Below are 19,583 nucleotides of genomic sequence, written 5' to 3'. Positions count from 1 at the left end.
TTTTAACCCATTTTTTTGCTTAGGATGCTAGAAGAGAGGTGATTTGCTGAAGAGAGCTGGTGGATACTGTGAGGCTCAGAATTGCTGCATTCATTAATTTACTCTTCTTTTCAGCCCCAGAGTTTGCATTTTCATCTTTTCCCTAAATTTCCCTGTAAGCTTCTTTGACATTGCTCTCTGATACATGTAAACGTTACCTCCTTCCAACGGGGAAAAACATTAGTTCTTTCCCTTCTTTGAGAGCATTATTAATAGAGTATTTTTTTTTGCCGCTCTGGATTTCAGCAGTGTATCCCATTTGCTATGCAGTAAGCCTGCAGGAGCTAAAATCAGGGGGATTTCGCCTTTATGCAGAGGGAATTACTGTAAGGCAGCTTCGTAGCTGTCCTTGTCATCTTCTGGTCCATGACCACTTCAGAAAATGAGGCTCTTTGCTTTCTGTGCCTCCTGATTCTAGCTGCAGAGATTATTAAAATTAGGAGTCCTTTTGAAAAGTATGCGTATGTAATGTTAAGAATTTAAAATGTACAGCAGTTTAACTGTACACTCGGCTCTGTGCAGATGCGCCCATGTCCTTTGCCCAGAGGGAAGGCCAGCCCAGCTTCACCTCAGGTTTTATTCTGGGACTATATTGGTCTGTTATCAGCTTGAAGTAAAGTTGTCTTATGGCTTTGGCAGCTGGTCCTAAACATTTTAGCTTTGTTGCTATCGCTGGCATTTCTGAACTTGTTCTCATGCTGCTGCTGAATCATGTTTGAAAATACTCTCCTTTTTAACATGAGTCCTTTGCCTTAAAGCACTATCTAGGAAACTGCAGGTACCCCAAAGATAGAGAGTAATCAAATAAACTTCAGAATAAGCCATGAACATTACTGCTGTTGATGATGTGCTTTTGGGCAAACTGATGATAAACTTAGTTTTGGCAGACATCGTTTTTTTTATATAGAACTCTTTTTTTTTTTTTTTTTAATGCTCCATTAAAAAGAATTATTTCTCTCTTTTGCAGCTCAACCTTTCCTATATTGGTGTGCTCGCAACATGTCCTTCTGGAGCAGCATTTCCTTTAACCTGGCTGTCCTTATGAACCTGCTTGTGGCATTTTTCTATCCATTCAAAGGAATTCGAGGAGGTACCAATATTTAATATACAGAAACATGTGAACAAATGAAGTACAATGAGCCAAATTCAGTCCCCCACTTGTCTATGCATCCCTGTTTACTTCAGTGGGCAAAGTAGAATGGAAGTTGGCTTTTTTAATCCCCTTGATTTAAATTGTGCTGTTCTGGCTTACTTTTTTCTTGAGGCATTTTTAAGGAAAATGTAGAGCCAGGCTTTTTCCTAAGGGAAAAAATTATCAAAGTCTGACATCCACCGTTAATTACTTGACTGTTCTACTTTGTTTTAAAGTTCTGCTGTTAAGTATTGAACTAAAAATATGAGAAATGTTAATTTGTTGTTTTCCTTGAGCTTGCATTTTATTAAAGTCATTTTCTGTAAAACTTTGGTGGTTACACAGCACTTCAGGAGGCCTCCGCATGTTGGGGCTGGGTGAGCGTGATTATCAGGTGTATGGGGGTGAAGTGACCTACCCTCCTGCCATTAGAAATCAATGGTGGATGCAGAAGAAGAACCCATGTCCCCTATGTCACTGTCTCTTCTGGGAGCCCCTTGCCCTGCGAGCACTTGGAGCAGAGGTTGCCCTGGGGAGCGAGGAGAAGGAGGGTGCACAATGTCCCTGGCTCAGGAGCATCCCACTGCTCCCAGGCTCCCTGCTGTCCCCAAGTAGCAGCTGGGCTGGCTCTCATTCCGAACCTAAAGTGTGGCTTAACGTGCATGGTTCATGTGGAATTGCACAGTCTTGCTGTAATAGGTCTCATGGAAGTGGCTTTTGATCCAAACAGTGGGTTTGTGTGACAGTGATGGTTCTTTGAGCCAATTCAGTAACTAACTCCCAGTGAGCCCTGATGAGATTCAGCTGTGCTTCCTTAGATCCAGCCTTTCCCAAGAGACATACCCCAGGGCAGGTCCAGGGCTGGATTCAGGTCAGCAAGAATCTGCAAATCTGGAGAAACATTCTAGTGAATGCGTCTGTCGTGTTTATTGCTTGCAAAGCTGGTGTAGAGGCAGTGCCTAGGTAGGGGCTTTTGCCAGGTCCCTGTCAACGGGAGTGAATAAGGACCCCAGCAGTAAAACGTCCTTCTGGAGAGGGTGACTCATGTTCAAGCCTCTACTTCCCTTTCTATGAGATTCATAATGCAACAGGGCCAGTTAGATGCTTATCTTTTCCTATTGAACTTCCCCCTGCATCTTGTTCACGTTCATCCCTAACAACAGAACCCAAAGACAATGTAGCTCAAAGACAGAAAAATAATCAGCTGCGCTCTGTGTGTGCAGCCTAAAAGCTGCTTCACCCTTTTTCGCCTCGCCAGTTAATTTAAGTGGAGGAGAGTTGTAGTTTTGTCCAAGTAGTGTTTGATAGCAGCTTATGGTAACATGGAGTGAAGGCAGCGGGCATGGGAAACTTGCACTTAGGGGTTCTGCATACTCATAAAGCCTGTGAGAAGGTATAGGATATCTTAGACCAAAATCCAGTGTTCCTGAGAGGGGGAAGAGTGTAGCTACCTTCTGCAACATCAGGCTGTGGTTTTGGCTGCTGGACCCCGGCATCGCACCCTGTCACACCAGACCACGGGGCTACCAGGTTCTGTTCTGGCCAGCAGTTGGTTGAAAGGTTTTAACAAGCACAAAGAGCAACTGAATTTTCTGTCTCTAGTTTCTGATATCACAAGTTAAAATTTAAAAGTCTGTATTTATGGCTGCTAGGAAAGACAGTAATTAAACAGTTCATTGAGATTACAAGTTGCAAGACTGGCAGGGGGGGAATCATTTGGCATTTTGAAGATGCACTACCGTGTGTATTTGAAATACTTTATCAGGTAATGTTTTGATAAAATCTCTTCCTCCACTAGTTACAATCAAAAATGTAAAATAAATTAATACATGTGTATTTGATACTTAGCTTTAAAAAAATATATCTGACCGTTTGGGGGAAGTTGTCGGTGTCTTAAATTGCTCAGACATGGTGAACTGAGCAGCTGATGAGCATCTGACTGTAGCAGAAGCTGTAAAACTTCTGACTTGAGGAAGAGAAACAGAACTGGATGCCTGGAATTCAGTACTGAAACAGTGAGAATTCCAGGGACAGGGAGAACTTCCTACCAGGTCCTCCCAGTTCCAGCAGTGATGGAATGGACTCCATGTGTTTGCAGCAGGTGCTCTGATGCTGGCTTGGGTGTGGACAGTTGATGTCAAATGGCCGCTGGCTCGGTGAGCTCCATTTGCCAAGGGCAAAGACACTGCCCCCCCTTTGCTCCCAGTCTTTCTGTGTCCCCAGGAGGGAGAGATAAGCGTGTCCCCTGAGCCCTGCTCTTTCCTGCCAGTGCTCCCCGGCCCGGGTCATGATAAAGGGCTGTGTTGTATATTGAATCTCACGCTGCTGAGCAGCCTGTGCTGTCAGGCCTTTCCAAGGAGGGTGTTACAGGCAGCACTTCGGGGTTTCATTATCTCAAGGTATTTTTGCTGGGAACTGCTGGAACTTGAGGAAGCAAATATATTCGCATGCAGTGGATGGTTCTGTAATAGCTGGGATGTTCAGGCACCTGTGCAGATGCAGGCAGGATCCTTCAGGATCCCAAGTCGTTCCTAGATGAGCTTCTGCACATTAGTTTCTCTCTGCCCTCCCTGTGCTGGTTATCGTTCCTGCTCAGATGACTCTTGTTTTGAGCTCTGCACCTCATGCTGTTTGACAGCTCCCGTAGTGGTGACAGCGTCGCTCTGGGATCCCAAACTCACTTCAGACAGCAGAAACATCTGTTCAACTTTACACTTATTAAGTTTTAATTTCCATCTATCCTCTGCTGTCTTTATTAATCTACAGTGATTTGGAACAAAATTAAATGGCTGCTCATGGTAGTCAGATGAGAGTAATATTTCCTGAGTTTGGGCAGGGGAAGAAAAAAGCCCTCAGTGAATATCTTGCCAATAAGACACACCAGTCCCCTGAGTACACTCTTGCAGAAGGGCTGCGGAGTGCTATGAAATTCAGGGAGGTCTTGCCTTTTTGTCTGTTGAGGTACCTGTTGCTTGAAGAACAGCATTTTTTAATGTCATTTTTAAGAAAAATGTCTTTTTTATTCTGCATAAACCCAGGATAAATGGTATTTTCAGCTAAATATTTTTATGGCTCTTTCAGAGAAGTGTATTTTTAGCAACAGGGGCTGATGTTATGTAAGCAGACAGTCTCATGGGACAGTCTAAATAGAACCAGAAATAGCAAGAGATGACCAAAACTGGTACAAGGTTTTTGACAAAAGGCGTAATACAAGAATCTGCTGTGAATGTGGACCTGGAGGAGTACGTTGTCGGTCTTCATCTACCCATTTCATGCATTAGCAAATGCCTCTACTTTCTAGAATTCAAGGTGTTTAAGTAATGAACACAAAAATTAAGGATCCTATAGTACTGGCACTTATAATTTACCTAATGCTTTAGTAACAAGCTTGTAATTAAAATCTGCTGAAGGCACAGAACTCAGATGTTCCACTTACTGCTTTGAAATCAGCAGTGTTTGGACATGAGGCTTATCAATGTCCACCAAAGATAAAACAAAATGGCATTTATTTGGGTTTTGTTTGGTTATAGAAAATATTGAAATGGGTTTTGTTTCTCACCCTAGGTACACTGGAGCCCCACTGGTCGGGCTTGCTGTGGACAGCCATGCTGATATCACTGGCCATCGTTATAGCTCTCCCTAAGCCCCACGGCATCCGAGCCTTAATCGCTTCTACAATATTACGACTAATATTTTCAGTTGGTTTACAACCTACTTTATTTCTTCTGGGTGCATTCAACGTAAGTGTTGAGTGGGCTTTTTTTAAGTTTTCTTGTGCCTTATGTAAGAGTTTCTTACCTGCTCATGAAGATGTCAGGCAAAAATAGCCTGGGACATTGTGGGGGAACTGGTGGGAGGAGTATTTCCCGCTTTGGACTGTTTCTAGCAGAATTGCTTTGCTGCTGTTCATTTAATCCTGATTCCCCAGGCTGGAGACCTCTAAGGTTTCGCTGAGTTTTGCCACAGTCTAGAAGCAGCTCCCACCCCAGCCAGAAATGTAAAGAAGTCTCAGTGACCCTAAAGTACATGGTTATTCGCTCAAACCGGTCTCTGGTGACTAAGCTACAGTATTTTGGGGGTTGTGTAAGATTCACTAAACACTGCGTTTCCCAACTGTCTGTCTGCAGTCCACCTGCCAGCCAAGAGCTGACACTAAGCAGTTTTGCTACAGTAATGTGTGGACTGAGCGTGTAAGCTGAGCCTCCAGAGAACTTCAACACTCAGATCCGGATGCTTGTGGTCTCTTGTGGCAAGGAAGCCAAAAGTGTTTTTCTCTGACCGAGTCAGCAGGAACTGTGCAAAGATGCGTCTTCTCAAAGTCTTTGCCTTTATTACCAAGAGCTTTCAAGTGCAATCATTCAATAGCACTCCTTGTCTTCAGAACACATCACTGAGTGCTGTGTACTGCAAAATCAGAGTTGTGTTGTGAGGGTGATGGTTGTTGTATTGGTAATTGTAGCATTTAGCAGGTTCCAGGTAAGTTGAAGGCAGCTTTCCTTTGGTGCTGATGTCTGGTGCTATGCAGGAGGATTACTGGGTGTGTGATCCGAGAGTGAATTGATGAAGGAATCTGGAGCACTTGCTTATTAGCAAGGAATAGGGGATGTTTCAGAAATGGGAGGGTTGCTGTAGGCTAGGGAGTTATTTGACTGCACTAAGTGCTGTGCATAGAACAGGCTTTTTTGTTGTTGATGTTTTGGGGTTTTTTTGTTTTGTTTTATTTTTTAGGAACACCTGGGAGTGTGTTTACTTTCTTCTTTAAATCTCAGCCTAGATGTCCTTTAACAACAAGGAGGAGACAGGAGTCAGTGCACACATTTATTAGAAGTGGAGATTTAATTTTGGCTCACTGTCTGAGTTGTGCAGAAATCACAACGGAAAGCAAGTTGTGAGTGGTGTATAAAACGCTGTCATGTATCAGACAGTTCAGTACAGTTGTTGATTTCATCATGGAACTGACTTATCCCCAGCTTTGAAAAATTGTCTTTTTTTTTTTTTACCTGAAAGCCACATTGTAACTAATTTATGGTTAATCTTTCCTTAGGTTTGTAATAAAATAATTTTTCTGATGAGTTTTGTGGGTAACTGTGGAACATTCACTAGAGGATACAAGGCGATGATCATGGACGTAGAGTTTCTTTATCACCTGCTGTACCTTCTGATTTGTGCTCTGGGGCTCTTCGTACATGAATTCTTTTATAGTTTGTTGGTAGGTATTCCCTTTGTCCTGAGAATGCTTTTCTGTCTACATGTTTGCAAAGTCCCATTTCGGGTATATCTAGATTTGTCACACACTACTTGCTTTCTATTTTGCTACTGGGAAGCTGTTGCACAGACACTCGTTTGAGAGCTGCATGCTGGAGATTTGGCATGGGAGAAGTTGGGGGGGAGGCTGCGGGACTCCTGCCACATCTCTTCTTCCTAATCTGTATGGACAAGAGGAGATTATTTTTTGTTCCTCTCAAGTATATTATACCAGACATATTTAAAGTTAAATTTAGTAAAAATTGCTCGTTACAGTAAATGTGTATGCAGTTGCAATGAAGGTTTTGAGCATTTCTCTCTGCATTACTCCTCAGCTTCTAAGGTACAGCTTTTCTAGGTTAGATGTGTTGTTTGTGACCCTGCTCTGACTTCCAAGATAATAAAGCAATTTAAGATATGATCACTCCAAGTAATATCAATAGGTTTAAACCTTCTTAAGGTCATATAAGCTCTTACATGAGGAAAAAAAGAAAAAAATCATTGAAAAATCTAGCAGTAGAGATGATAGCTGAATTGTAGGTGCTTTTGGAGTTCCCATGCTGTAAGGAAGAGGCACACAGTCTTTAAGATGGTTTACTCTGGTATTGTCAAATAACCGTAATATAGCACCCATGCTTTTTGAGCAGTTGGTGAACTCTAGAACTCCTTAGCTGCAGCGAGACTCCAGACCTCACACAACTGACACGGACGCCTGGCACATGTGTTTTTTCTGTTTGGGGTGGAATTCATCTTGCACAGTACAATACCTCTAAGAATAAGCACTGGAGAAGTATACCTAGTGTTGGTGGAGCAAATGTGTCGCTTTTAAAGCAAACCTTAAATCCCATTCCGGACACACTATTTTTGTCCCTTTGTTTGATGCTTGCTACATCCTCTGCTAACTGAATTGGTTATTTTCTCTATTCATGTAGATCCAGTTTATCAAATACCTGTTCTCTGATTGTCAACCAGCATAGCCAGCAACCTGCCCGGGCTATGGTGGTGAATTGTCACAGAGCCAGAGAAGTGAAAAATGAAGGAAACATTTGTAAAGAAATTGAAACAAATAATTTAGGCAAAAATATTGCTTATTTACTTGTACACTCACTAAACTAATACGTAAAGGAAATAGCTAGTTGCACTTGGAAACGAGCACTTTCAAGATTGTGATGGGGCAGATAATACGATAAAAAAGGTACAACAGTACGTTAGCAGCTTCATATTTAAAGCCCACACAGTATATCCAGCACTTAAGCAATGTACCTGCCCTCACACCAGACAGGGGCTTCTTCCCAAGCTGCTGCTCAGGACTGGAGACCGTGAGGTGCAGATGAAGAGGTACAGCCACCTCCATTCCTCATGTTCCCAAGTGCCTGGCACAAGACTGGTACAGTGGGGGTGAGGGACCCCACCTCCCTCACCTCCTACTAAATTTTTTTTTGCTTATATGTTAAATTTCAGCTAACTATAAAAAGGAAACAAAAATTGCTCTTTAAAAGATCAGCTTGGAGTTGTTAACATGCCGCCAACATTGTTAATGTTATGCCAACACGTAGTGGTATTGGTAGTGCACGTGAGAAACAGCCTTTGCTTTTCTTTGCTGTCCCCCAGCTCTTTGACCTGGTGTACCGAGAAGAGACCTTGCTGAACGTCATCAAGAGCGTCACTCGCAATGGGCGTTCCATCATCCTGACGGCTGTTCTCGCTCTCATCTTGGTCTACCTCTTCTCCATAGTGGGGTACCTCTTCTTCAAAGATGACTTCATTCTGGAAGTAGACAAGCTTCCTAATGAAACATTACTGCCAGGTTGGTACCGGCGGCTTTTTTTGATGGTTTGTGTTGAAGAAAGTAAAGGATTTGTATTCTGTGGGGTGTGCTGAGTGTCATCCACCTTTTGCAAGACATACTGGTTGCCTCACCAGGTTGACAGTTCCTTTCTTACGAAGGGCACTATATAAATAGAGAAAAAAAAAAAACAATCAAACTGATTGGGGCAAACAGACTCCCCAGTATTTTTAGAAAACATTGCAATCTGCTCCAGCAGAAAGAGGGATGCAGAGGAGAAACCCCTGGAGATAGCACTTAGGCTCTTCTGCACATGGCTGGTATTTCTCCTCTCACTGTTTGCTGGAACACTGGAGATTATGTAATTCAGCTACACCTACTCCCGCAGTGTCATTACAAGCAGACTTTAGGCCGTTGTGGCCTGCGCTGGGAGGATTCACTTCTGCCTCAGTTCGCCAGATCTTGAATGCTTGTATTGGCTTTTAATGGTGGGGTTTAGTTTCAGTATAACAAATTTAATATTTTAGCTGAAATAACAGACTGAATATAAATGAAGAGCATCAAAGAGATGCTCCCGTGAAGCAGAGGTTTATTTCTCTAGTTCTGGTTTGCTTGTAGTTTTTATAGACTGTGTTAACTTCCCTCAGACACTTGGTACAGTTTAAATTCCATAGCAGGCTTCTCTCTGCTGACCTTAGGTTGCTTATTGTAAGTTAAAATTTGAGGGGTTTTTTGCCACCCTGCAGCATCAAGCAACTAACTCAGTGGGTGGGAAGCACAAAAATTGAATTTGTTAGAGGAGACGTTTGGGTTTTGTCTTGGTTTTTCCCTCTGACACTTGAGATATTCAGACAAGTATTATTTGACATTCCCACTGTTTTTTTTTAATTTTACTGCCAACCCTGTGAGAGACCCAAACCTCACTGACCGTGTTATATTTCACGTTTCTGTGCAGCTGGAGAAATGCCAGAGATGTATTACTGTGTGGCAGTAGGTTTGTTTTGATATTTGAAAGGCAAGTTTTCAAGGCACCTTGAAAATTCACTGAGCACTAGAACACAGTGTTTTTGGAGAAGTTTCAATTAGTCTCTCAACTTTGGAGCCAATATGAAATAGATGCACAACTTTGGTCTTTAATTCATTGAAATAAGAATCTTACATTTGTATTTAAAATCATTGACTATGTGAATCAAAGTACTGTGCTCTCCTGAACTCCAGGATAATATACTATTCTAAATCTGCTTAGTTGTTGCACACTGAATATGATGGGGTACCTTAATATCTGCAAAGTAATCTTGCAAAATGTACAAAACGTTAAACTGTCCATTTGATTCATCACCTTCTGGTTTTAGATCGCACAGAACCAGGTGAGACCATGACCAGAGAGTTTCTCTATTCCGATGTATGCAAAGCAGGTAGCAGTGAAAACTGTTCTTCAGTCATTCCTTCAGACCGTAAGTATCTGCTCTTTAATTCAGAACTCACACCTTGAACTTCCACACTTTTTCTAGTTAGGCACCTTAAATTTTTAAAAAAGTAATAATTTTTTTTAAAGTACTGTGTAATAAATTTAGAAGCAAAGCTATCATGAGAAAGGATTACTTTAGGCCAACAGCATAAATGACATTTGTTACATGAGGTGATTAAACTAGAGAAACTTAAATTTAAACCATACTTTGATAAAACAGTCGAATTCTTCAATTTTTTACCTTATCAATTTGAGAAGGAAGTGAGGCAGTTTACCTCTTTGCAAAGTTTATTATTTTAAAACATTAGGCTATTAAATGTGATCTCAAGGGTAATACACTGTGAAATATAGACCAGAACATCGTTTATTGTTGGCAATATTCTATCTAGCTAACTAAGGAAACTGTTTTTAATATCATGGCAGGAAGTACTCAATGGATTAAGTAGACAGGGTAGGTTTGGGGGTTTTTGAGATCAAAGCCATGCGTGTGAGATATTACTTGTAGCATAATTGCCAGCCTCAGATTTGGTATTGAAATATTTCAATTTTATTTTCTAGAAAATATAATTTACTTCTCAGAGATTTATGATGCTACCTGTGAGAGCCAGAGAGAACATCACTGTTTCTCTTAGAAGTGGAGCTCTGACATGGTCAGATGTTTCAAAGGTCAATAATGGCCACGAGCCCATGCTGGCGAGAGGAGCTGGCTCTGTTTTGCTCAAGCATCCTCTTTGATAAGCTCAGATTCAACATTGATACGAGAATAGCTGCTTTATTCAGCTCCAGGAGCAATGTGCTGCTTTGGCTTTAAACACTCAGGCTGTGGAAAGGAAAACACCAGAGATGTTTTTATATCACAAATGATCAACTCGATATCAGGGTCTTCTGTGGCCAGGGATATTAATGATGCCCAAATCTTTGGGCATTTCTCTGCCATCTTGGGTTTTGGATATTTCTGGCTTGTACAGGCATTTGGGCCTTTCTAAGGTTATCTGTGGGAAGGTGGGATCTGCTTATGAGCATTTTTATGATGAAATGGAAGTCATGAGACTTTTAATAGGTACGGGGAGAATATACGAGATTAGGTAATTAATTCTAGCAGTTCTGCAATTCAAACAGTGAAGTTGGAGGCTTCAGCCAAATGAAGAAAGGGTCAAAAAAAAGTGTATTACTTTTTTTAGTAAAATGCTGTTTCCATAAGCAGTGATATTTTAGCCATTTGAAAAATACAAGTCGAAATTGCCATTTTGAGTGCAGCCCAAAGGCTGTGCAATCTGTTAGGCACCAAGGGAGAGTGTCAGAGGCAACACTTTGTCCTCTGAGCTGTCAAAAAGCTATGATTCTGTATAAACAGGCAGCTGGTGATCTGAGCTGTGCATGCTAACAGAAATGGAAAGAGAGATTTAGTCGAAGACAGCAGTTCAGGCACAAAAGAAGACTCTGGTGGTGGGGAGAGGTGGGCAGGCTGGAGCCGCAGCACAGACCCGCTCCCAGCATCGTCTCTTTGCAAGAGCTGAGGAGGTTTGCAATGCTGGCTGGAAATCAGGCAGGTTTTGCAAAGGGGAGAGAGAGAGCATGACCAGCAGAGAATGGAGACAATTATTTAAAACTGCTCTTCTTGCCTTCTAAACGTGTCTTTGCTTGCTGTGTTAATAGAACTGATTGCTGAAGAAATGGAGGAAGAGAATAAAGAGCATACGTGCGAGACGTTACTGATGTGCATTGTTACTGTACTGAGTCATGGGCTCAGGAGTGGGGGTGGAGTAGGTGATGTGCTCAGGAAACCATCCAAAGAGGTAAATTATCACTGAATGGGGGCGGAAGAGTGATAACCATGTAGGGCTGGGGATCTAGTTCTGCTGGGGAAAATGTGTATATACTCCCTTTAAACAGATGTAGAATACATCGCAACTGGAAGAGACCACACTTTGACTCTGTGAAATATAGTTCAGTCTCTGTAGGACCAGATTAAACAGCAGCCAGGTCAAACAAGCTTTTACTCATCCTTTTGGGGAGCATTTTTGGCTCGAGGGCTGTCCAGAACAGGTTCAAAAAAACCCAGAAATGGTGTAGCCAACAGCTGAATTTGGGAGTTCAGGATCTGAAGAGGTAAGATAGGTACAAGCTAGTGAAAGAGGAATGTGAGGGAGCAGAATGAAGCAGCACTGGTAGCTGATACCGTGCTAGTGGCATGAGTTTCCCTAGAGAGCATCTCTAGGGAATGGCAAGATGTGGAAAACAGGGAGTGGATGAGAGGGCAGGGACCAAGATGGGTTGGAGCTGGGACTGTGGGAAGGAGAGATGTTGTTTGGAGCCAACATCAGAGAGCAAGGATCAGTCAAAGCAGCAGGAATCTTTCATAATACCCAAAGCCGCACGTGTAGCTGTTCGTACCCATGTGAGTCTCAGGCTGTCCCCGCTCTGGTCATTCCCCAAAACCATGTGTGGGGCCAAAGGAACAGTCTTAGTCAGAGCGAATGCTTTTCTGTATCGTCTGCAATTTCAAAGTGTTTTCTAATATTTAGCCTTATTTTCAACTTAGAGTGGTTTAAAAGTTACATAATTCTTTAATAAAGGTTTGGCACTCAACTGGCAGAAAGATTCTTAAAATCGTGGTTAGGTTAGTGAAATGGGCACTAGTAAGTCCAACTTAGTGTCCTGTTTCATTTAAAAGAACATACATGGTTCTTACCATAAATGTAATGAATACTATTAAATTCCAGGAAAAGACTTTATAGTCAACACTGATGCTATATTGATATGTAAGCAGATTAATATGGAAATGGCGACTCTAAAGGGAGGGATTGTGGGGCAACGTACTCGTGCTGAACTGAGGAAGGCATGGTAAGGGTTAGATGTGCATGTATTTGTGCTGTTAATAATTAAAATATGTATCTTGCAGGAACCTCTCTTTGCTGCTAGAGTGATATATGATCTGTTATTCTTCTTCATGGTCATCATTATTGTCCTTAACCTGATTTTTGGTGTGATCATTGACACTTTTGCCGATTTAAGGAGTGAAAAACAGAAGAAAGAAGAAATTTTAAAAACTACTTGCTTTATTTGTGGTAAGTATAGAAACACACTTAAGAATAAGGGGTTACTCTGTCAAAGTCAGAGGTAGCTGCAAACCAGCAGGAAACAGGAGTCTCGAGTTACTGGCTGTTCCTACCTTGCACTTCTCAGCTGGCTGATATTCTTGGGTACCATGTGCATGGGAGCTTGGCAGCAGGAAGAGATGGGGAATGTATGCTCATTATACTGTGTTTTCCTCAAATCCTTAGTTTGTTTCTCCTGTGCTTCAAAGAATAATTTCCTATTGGAATGAGGGAGATTTTTATAAACAGTTGTATTTTCCAGGGGTGCAGAGTGCTGAGTACTTTCTGTGTAAGTTTTTCCCATCAGTAGAGTGAGAATTAAGCTGCTGAGTCTTTGAGGCTGGTACAGTTAAATGAGATAGTCATGCAGAAGTAACCTTTGGAAGTTTGCTGCATTTGGTATAATTTTGCCTAAAAATAGGAGATGAGGTTATGAAATCCAACAAACTGATAGCATTTTTTTACCGAAAGTTTTCTGTTATGTATGGTAAGTGAGAACAGTACTTGTTACATCATCTTTCCTCTTCACAATACACTATGGCCATTTGTTAGAGAGTTTATCCCTGTTACTGTTCATTTAAGAATCACTGTGGCTCTTAAGAAGTGCAGCAGACTGTGGAAACAAGTTTTGTTCTTAGAGCTTGTTTTCGTAATACCAGTTCATGCATACTAAGGGTTATGTATGTGTCACTCTTGTAGGTTTGGAAAGAGATAAATTCGATAACAAGACAGTCACATTTGAGGAGCACATTAAAGAAGAGCACAATATGTGGCATTATTTGTGCTTTATTGTATTGGTAAAAGTTAAAGATTCAACAGAATATACAGGACCAGAAAGTTACGTGGCAGAAATGATCAAGGTGAGTTGGTACTTTTGCTTTTTTCTAGATTAGACCAATCTACCGGCATATTTGGTAAACATAGTACTCTGTGTTTTATTTACTTTGTAAGCAAAAACTTAGAGTAAAACTTTTTCCACAATAATAGGCTTAATCCAATCCTTTTCCTTTTAGAAGCATCTTCTAAAGATAGTATATTTAAGATGCACTTGGCATAAAAGACGTGGCCTCGGTGGCAGCACGTGGCTGCCGATGGCCGGGCAGGCAGGGGCACTCGTGGGAGCCGCAATGTGCTGCAGCACCACGCTCACACCATGATTTGTGTCTGGTACCTGCAGCTTCCCAGCCTCTGAAACACTCCCCTGTGTCTGCCGAAGGAGGTGGCAGCGAGCGCTGACAGCCAGGTAGTCGCCCTGCTTTTTGACCAGCTGAACAGAAGCCGTTGTGGTTTGAAAACTCATGTTTAAGGGAGAATATTTTCAGCTGACGGAACTGTCTGAAGAAAAACAAGTTATAACTGTTCCCAGTATAAATATCTTAAACTGACTTGTAGGATTTACTGTCATATGATTTTAGCTTAGTATTGTAAAAAACTAAAATTAATATCTACTCAACTGTAAGGTCTTTTAATGAGAGAATTAAAAGCCTCATCTCTGCCAACCTGCAGGTTCAGAGCTCCTGAAATTAGATCCTAAACCCCAGTTACTAATTTGTGCATCTACTGACTGGTTAGCGAAAACTGTTTCTGATTTATAACATTTCCAGTAGGTATTTCTTTATTTGCCTTCAGACAAATAAATAGCAGAATACGTTTCTTATTTCAGCTCTTTTGCTGCAGAGGTACAACATACCTTTAAGTGGGCAATTTGTCATGGCCCGGTCAGCATGTAAATCCCACCAAGATCTCTTAGAGGTTAACCATGTTACTTTGGGGTCACTAAAGTGTATGTCCTAGTTCTGGATTTCTGCCTCCGTAATGAGGGCTTAAAGAAATCTTGTGAGCAGTCACCTGATAGAGGATTAGCACAACGAGATAACCAAGCACATCACTGCTGCTTTCTGGTCCGACTGATTATATTGCTGCCTTTATTTATCCCACTGCAGCAAGCGTCACCTCAGGGGGAAGCATTGTATTCTTTAAAATGTTTCTGCTTGTAGAAGACAATTTGTGTTAAAACCAGTTTTTAAGAAAAGTTTCGATTAACAAACAATTTATTAATAAATTTAACAGTTCAAATTAGAGAATCAAAAACCAGTCACTGAATATGTTTGCAACAAATACAAAAACTGGAGAACTTGTACCAGAATTCCCATTCACGGAAGTGTCAGCAAAGGCTAATTACTATGTATTGAATGGGAGTATAGATAAATTATGCATGGGCCAAGTGTCTCATGCAGATGCAATTTTATATAACTATGTGCTCTAGGTAGAGGTTTGGAGTATATCTTTTAGCTGGTGGTTTTTTGCATTTCATGAGCCAGTTTTAAAGGAGAACTAGCAGCAGGGTCTCACGGCAATGCTGTTGGAAGCGTAGTGTAACCATACGAGCCGTGGAAGGGGAAGTGAATTTGCTTTGCACATCAGTGGTCTGCCACAACCCAGCACCGACGTGACCGGGGCTGCTCGGCTGCTGCCGCCCTGACCCTGCGGTTCTCAGCAGCATTTTGCAGTCGACATATTCCTCAGGACTGATCTGGCAAAGCTCACTCTGAAGCAATTTCTTTCCATCATCCTTTAAAAACATTATATTCTGCCTTAGAAAATCTGAGTGTAAAACACAATGAATATATTTCTCTACCAGACTGGTTTAGAGACTTCTCTAAGAGTCAGAAATCCTTTTTTTTTTTTGCCTAAGGTGTATGTAGGGGTAGCTTAGGCATGGTTTAACTTTTACTCAAGCCTTCTGTCTTGCTCCCATTAATTTAGGACAGGCAAAAAGAAAGCCCTAAATATGTCAGTGGGTCCAAAGACTGAAATTCACTGGTTGGAGGTGATGGTTTATTTTTTATTTGTACAGAGGGTGAATGGGAACCTGTGGCTGCTTAATGTCTGCAGCTACTAGATTCCCCTGGAAAGCCCACTCATGTCATGGTTAGGTCTAAAAGGGTTTTTTCCCCCACATTTTCAGACTGAAGGTGGCACTCTAACATCTTCGATAATGACATGGATGGGGCATGTCTTGTCCATGGGCTCTTATGTGGTACCATTGTTCAACTGCAATTTATACCCATTTTAAGTAGTTGACGGTAGGAAGCATAATGTGCTCCAAGTCATACTGTGATTACAGAATACACCTCAAATATGCTTCACCTTTGCTCTTAAGTCCCAAAAGAATATCTTTAGAAAAGTCTTGGATTTCTGTCTTTTTGCAATAGTAACTAAAAAAAAAAAGCCTCTGTCATTTAGTATTTGTGGGTTGTTTCAACACCACAGAATATTAAAAAAAAAAAATGAAAAACCAACCACAAACCCACGAACTGGGCACACTAAAATTATATTCACCATCAGCTTGTGAGATGCATCCAGTGCTGCTCATACAGTGCTTTAAAGATATTTTAAGCACTGGGGTTATCAAAAGAATGCTGGACCATCTAAATTATGCAGGTTAGTGAATATTCAGAAGCTTTAAGAGTGATCTTGAATTTTGATTTCTTGTCTAAAAATAATGTGTGTGGAAAGGCAATTTTGAGGCTATCCACTGTATAGGAGATGGCAGAGCTGAATCTTGCCCATAGAATTCGTCTTGTAGCCTGCAGGAATCTGACTCAGCACAAAAAGAAATTGCAGCCTTGAAAATTAATGATTAACTACAACTCTTTAGTGAATTTTACATTTTTTCACGGATAAAAGCTCAGTAAGTTAAAATGCAGTGTATAAGAAGAAGTCAGCAGTTAAGCTTGGAAACACAGTTTAGGTTTAGAAGTGTTTGGAACAGTGTAAGCCTGATGAAAATAAATATTAAAAAACCAAGAAAAAAAATGCAACAAAACAGTGATCTCACAAAGTAAAATCTGATCTACTGTGGTTTAATACTGATTTGTAACTATACATTCCATCACGTTATTCTGATACAAATATGTGTCTGTTGGTGCTTGAGATCTCAGATTGCTGATGTCCCTGCTCACGGCAGGGGGGTTGGACTAGATGACCTCTGAAGGTCCCTTCCCACCCAAACTATTCAGTGGTTCAGTGATTCTGTGATTGTTTTTGTCCAAGTTCCCCGTGTTTGCGGAGCCCCGTGTGTGTGCGTGCTGCTGCGTGGGAAGCTGGGCTGCAGTGCTCTTGTAGCTACAAGTCAGGGCTTTAGACAGGAGCCCTGGAATTCATCGCCAGCTTTTCCCCCTGTAAACAGGGATAATACTCGCTTTCATCAGTAAGGTGAGCATGTGCCTGCTGCGATATATGATGTGAAACTTCGACTATCTTAAGAATCTTAGCTGGGAATTGCCGGAGCAGTGCAAGGGGAAAATGGGATCGCTAGTTGTGTTTGATGTAGGAGCTGAACCTGTGTACACACCCGAGCTGCTGCGGTGAATCATCCCCTCCTGAAGTCCCCAGCAGCATTGGCGAGGCTGATAACCTCATGGATTTCAGGAGATGGCAAACAGGAGCTTGGCATGAAGCAGCTCGCCTTCGAAATGCGTTCTTGAGCCACCTGCTAATATCTATTTAAGAGCACAGACAGTCCTGGAGGATGTGAGAAAGCATCTAGTGGTAATAGAGATGGTGTTTAACTCTTGGTGGTTACAAAGCCCTCCTGATGACCTAGCTTCTGTTCATCTGGCTAAATCAGTGCAGATGTGCACTTCAGATAGTGAGGCTTCAAGATAGATCAATGTCTTTTCAAAAGTGTTTATCTGGGAAGCATGCTAATGGGGCTGCAGAGCTGGTAGTCCAGTGTCTCCCGTGTTTCCCGGGAACAGAGGTGTCGGGTTCAGCTGCTTTGTGGCTTTGTAGTCACCAGGGAAGATCAGGTGATGTCTGAATAATAGCAAATGTGTAGGAGGTGGGGGGATGCACTTATCTTGTTGGCCAGACATCGACATCCCCACCCAAATGACTAATGTGAACTCGGTGCAACTCCCTGCAGATTAGTTCATTTAAATGTCTTATCTACCCATCCTGTCTTGAGAATTTCTTAAGTTTTCTGCATTTGCTTGCAGTTACATCAGCAGCCTCGCTAGCAGCAGCCCCAGCAGTACAGCTGTCGCTTGAATCTTGGCAAAGGTCTGCTACAAACGGCTGTTTGAAGGCATTTATAATATGTAAAAATTTGTTATGCTCAAGCCTGAAACATAGAAAACCGCATATACACTTTGGTTTTCTTTGCATTCATAAGCTGTTGTGCATGCAGCTGCAGTGTGCTGTCACTTGCATGGACGAGTATTTGCATGCACAACTCTTGCATACCCTAACATGGGGATTTGCATATCCACCTTCACATCAGCGTTTGATCAGTGTGGTAAGAGCTGCATGGCTGTGAGTGCTTTCATGCACACAGATGCACATATTAAAAAAATAAAGGCTTGTTTGGAGAAGTTTTTAGCACAAAGCTCCCTAACTAGCTCTTGCGGTTTCCAAAGATTTTTAATCTAGTGTTACATGTAATTAACCTTCATTGCAAAAGTGAGGTGGAGAGGTGTAAGGGATTGCCCAAGCTCACGTGTCCAGATCAAGAGCACCGAGTCCTGAATCTTCAATTGGATTGTGTTGTCATTTGAAAATGAACCGTTTATAAATAGGAGTGATGGTGAAGATATCCTTAAAGGAATTTGGAATGGAAATGAAGGCTAAAGATTTCCTTTTGTGCCCTAATTAACATCTTCCTACAAAACCAGAGATTTAAATATATTATTGGGCTTTTTTTCTTTTTGAGCGATGTGCTATATCATAATTAGAAATTATTTCTGATTACTGTATTACTGAGTGTCCAGTGCAGCCTGTAACTTCTGCCCATATGCAGCCTCCTAGTAAGCGAAGGCAAGGGTTCATCAGCATCGGGCTTTTAAAATTGCATTCTTCCAGAAATGTTAGGTTGGACTCAAAACCTCTCCTAAGGAGTTAAACAGCCAGCAACGATTGTCGCTGTGCTCTGAAACTCAGCAGGAGTGTGTGATTCACAGCCTGCAGAGGGCTCACGTGATGATGGCTGTGAAGGCCATTACTGTGTCCCCAGGCTCACACCGAATAGAAATCCAGTTGGAGATGGCCAAGACGGGACTTGAACTGCAGCACCTCTAGGAATAACAAGTGGCAGGCCATGATGTTTCAAACCTGAAGCATTTCAAAAGGGACTTAATGATTCCAGCATTGGTGTCAGACATGTATACAGCAGAAATTATAGGTTGAGAAAGTAATTAGGATCTTAGTTACGTTTGTATATAATTTGTGCCTGGAAATCCCGTACTTTGGGGCAAAATTGAATAGGAAAGATTTGTAATATCAATACTTATCAAACCAGTTGCAGATGCAAACGAGAGCAGCCCATCAAAAGCAACTTGCCTGCAGTTGCTCAGTTATAGTTGAGGAAACTGGGGTTTCAGGGCTCCTAGTTGCAATGATGCCGAGTGCAAGCTGGGAGAGAAGGATTGAGGAGATCAGCACCTGAACTGGAGCTGCTGGTGGTGCTTAATTGGATGGTATTTTCCCAACAAGCTGCATCTTGAGATACCTTACCAGAGTTAGCCAATATAATTACAGAGTTAATAAATAATAGCAGAGGCATAGAGGAGCCAAGAGGTGTGTTTGGCAGAAGGCCTTTGGCTGCTGGAAACACTGTGTCATAGGCACGGTCTGGAGCTTTGCTTTTAGATAGCGAAGCAACTTGTTCCATCCTTGAAGTCGGCATTAAGGTACAAACCAGAAGCTGCACGGGGAGAAATGGTTGGTCAACCTCATCTTCCCCACGCGGCATTAGTGTGCTCTTCCGCCCGGAGATGTGCGAGCTGGCGTGCCCTGCAGCGTGCTGCAGAAAAC

General features: G+C 41.9%; 1 protein-coding gene across 3 annotated transcripts in view; it reads left to right on the top strand.

Moving 5' to 3' along the window:
• The window catches only part of ITPR1 (inositol 1,4,5-trisphosphate receptor type 1), a 175,089-nt gene that overhangs the window by 143,251 nt on the left and 12,255 nt on the right, over positions 1–19,583 (top strand). For 2 of the 3 annotated variants that reach the window (XM_082060206.1, XM_082060205.1), the window contains 8 exons: positions 1,007–1,129; positions 4,736–4,911; positions 6,216–6,380; positions 8,027–8,222; positions 9,554–9,655; positions 11,326–11,465; positions 12,572–12,737; positions 13,467–13,627. In XM_082060206.1, coding sequence (XP_081916332.1) covers positions 1,007–1,129; positions 4,736–4,911; positions 6,216–6,380; positions 8,027–8,222; positions 9,554–9,655; positions 11,326–11,465; positions 12,572–12,737; positions 13,467–13,627 — 1,229 coding nt within the window. Of the gene's footprint in view, positions 1–1,006; positions 1,130–4,735; positions 4,912–6,215; positions 6,381–8,026; positions 8,223–9,553; positions 9,656–11,325; positions 11,466–12,571; positions 12,738–13,466; positions 13,628–19,583 lie in introns of those variants that run through there. The other variant, XM_082060207.1, reaches the window with a different exon arrangement.

The sequence above is a fragment of the Streptopelia decaocto genome (genome assembly GCF_964273445.1).
Source record: "Streptopelia decaocto genome assembly, chromosome: 8".
In the NCBI taxonomy this organism is placed as follows: domain Eukaryota; kingdom Metazoa; phylum Chordata; class Aves; order Columbiformes; family Columbidae; genus Streptopelia; species Streptopelia decaocto.
This window is presented reverse-complemented; position numbering and strand designations above follow the sequence as displayed.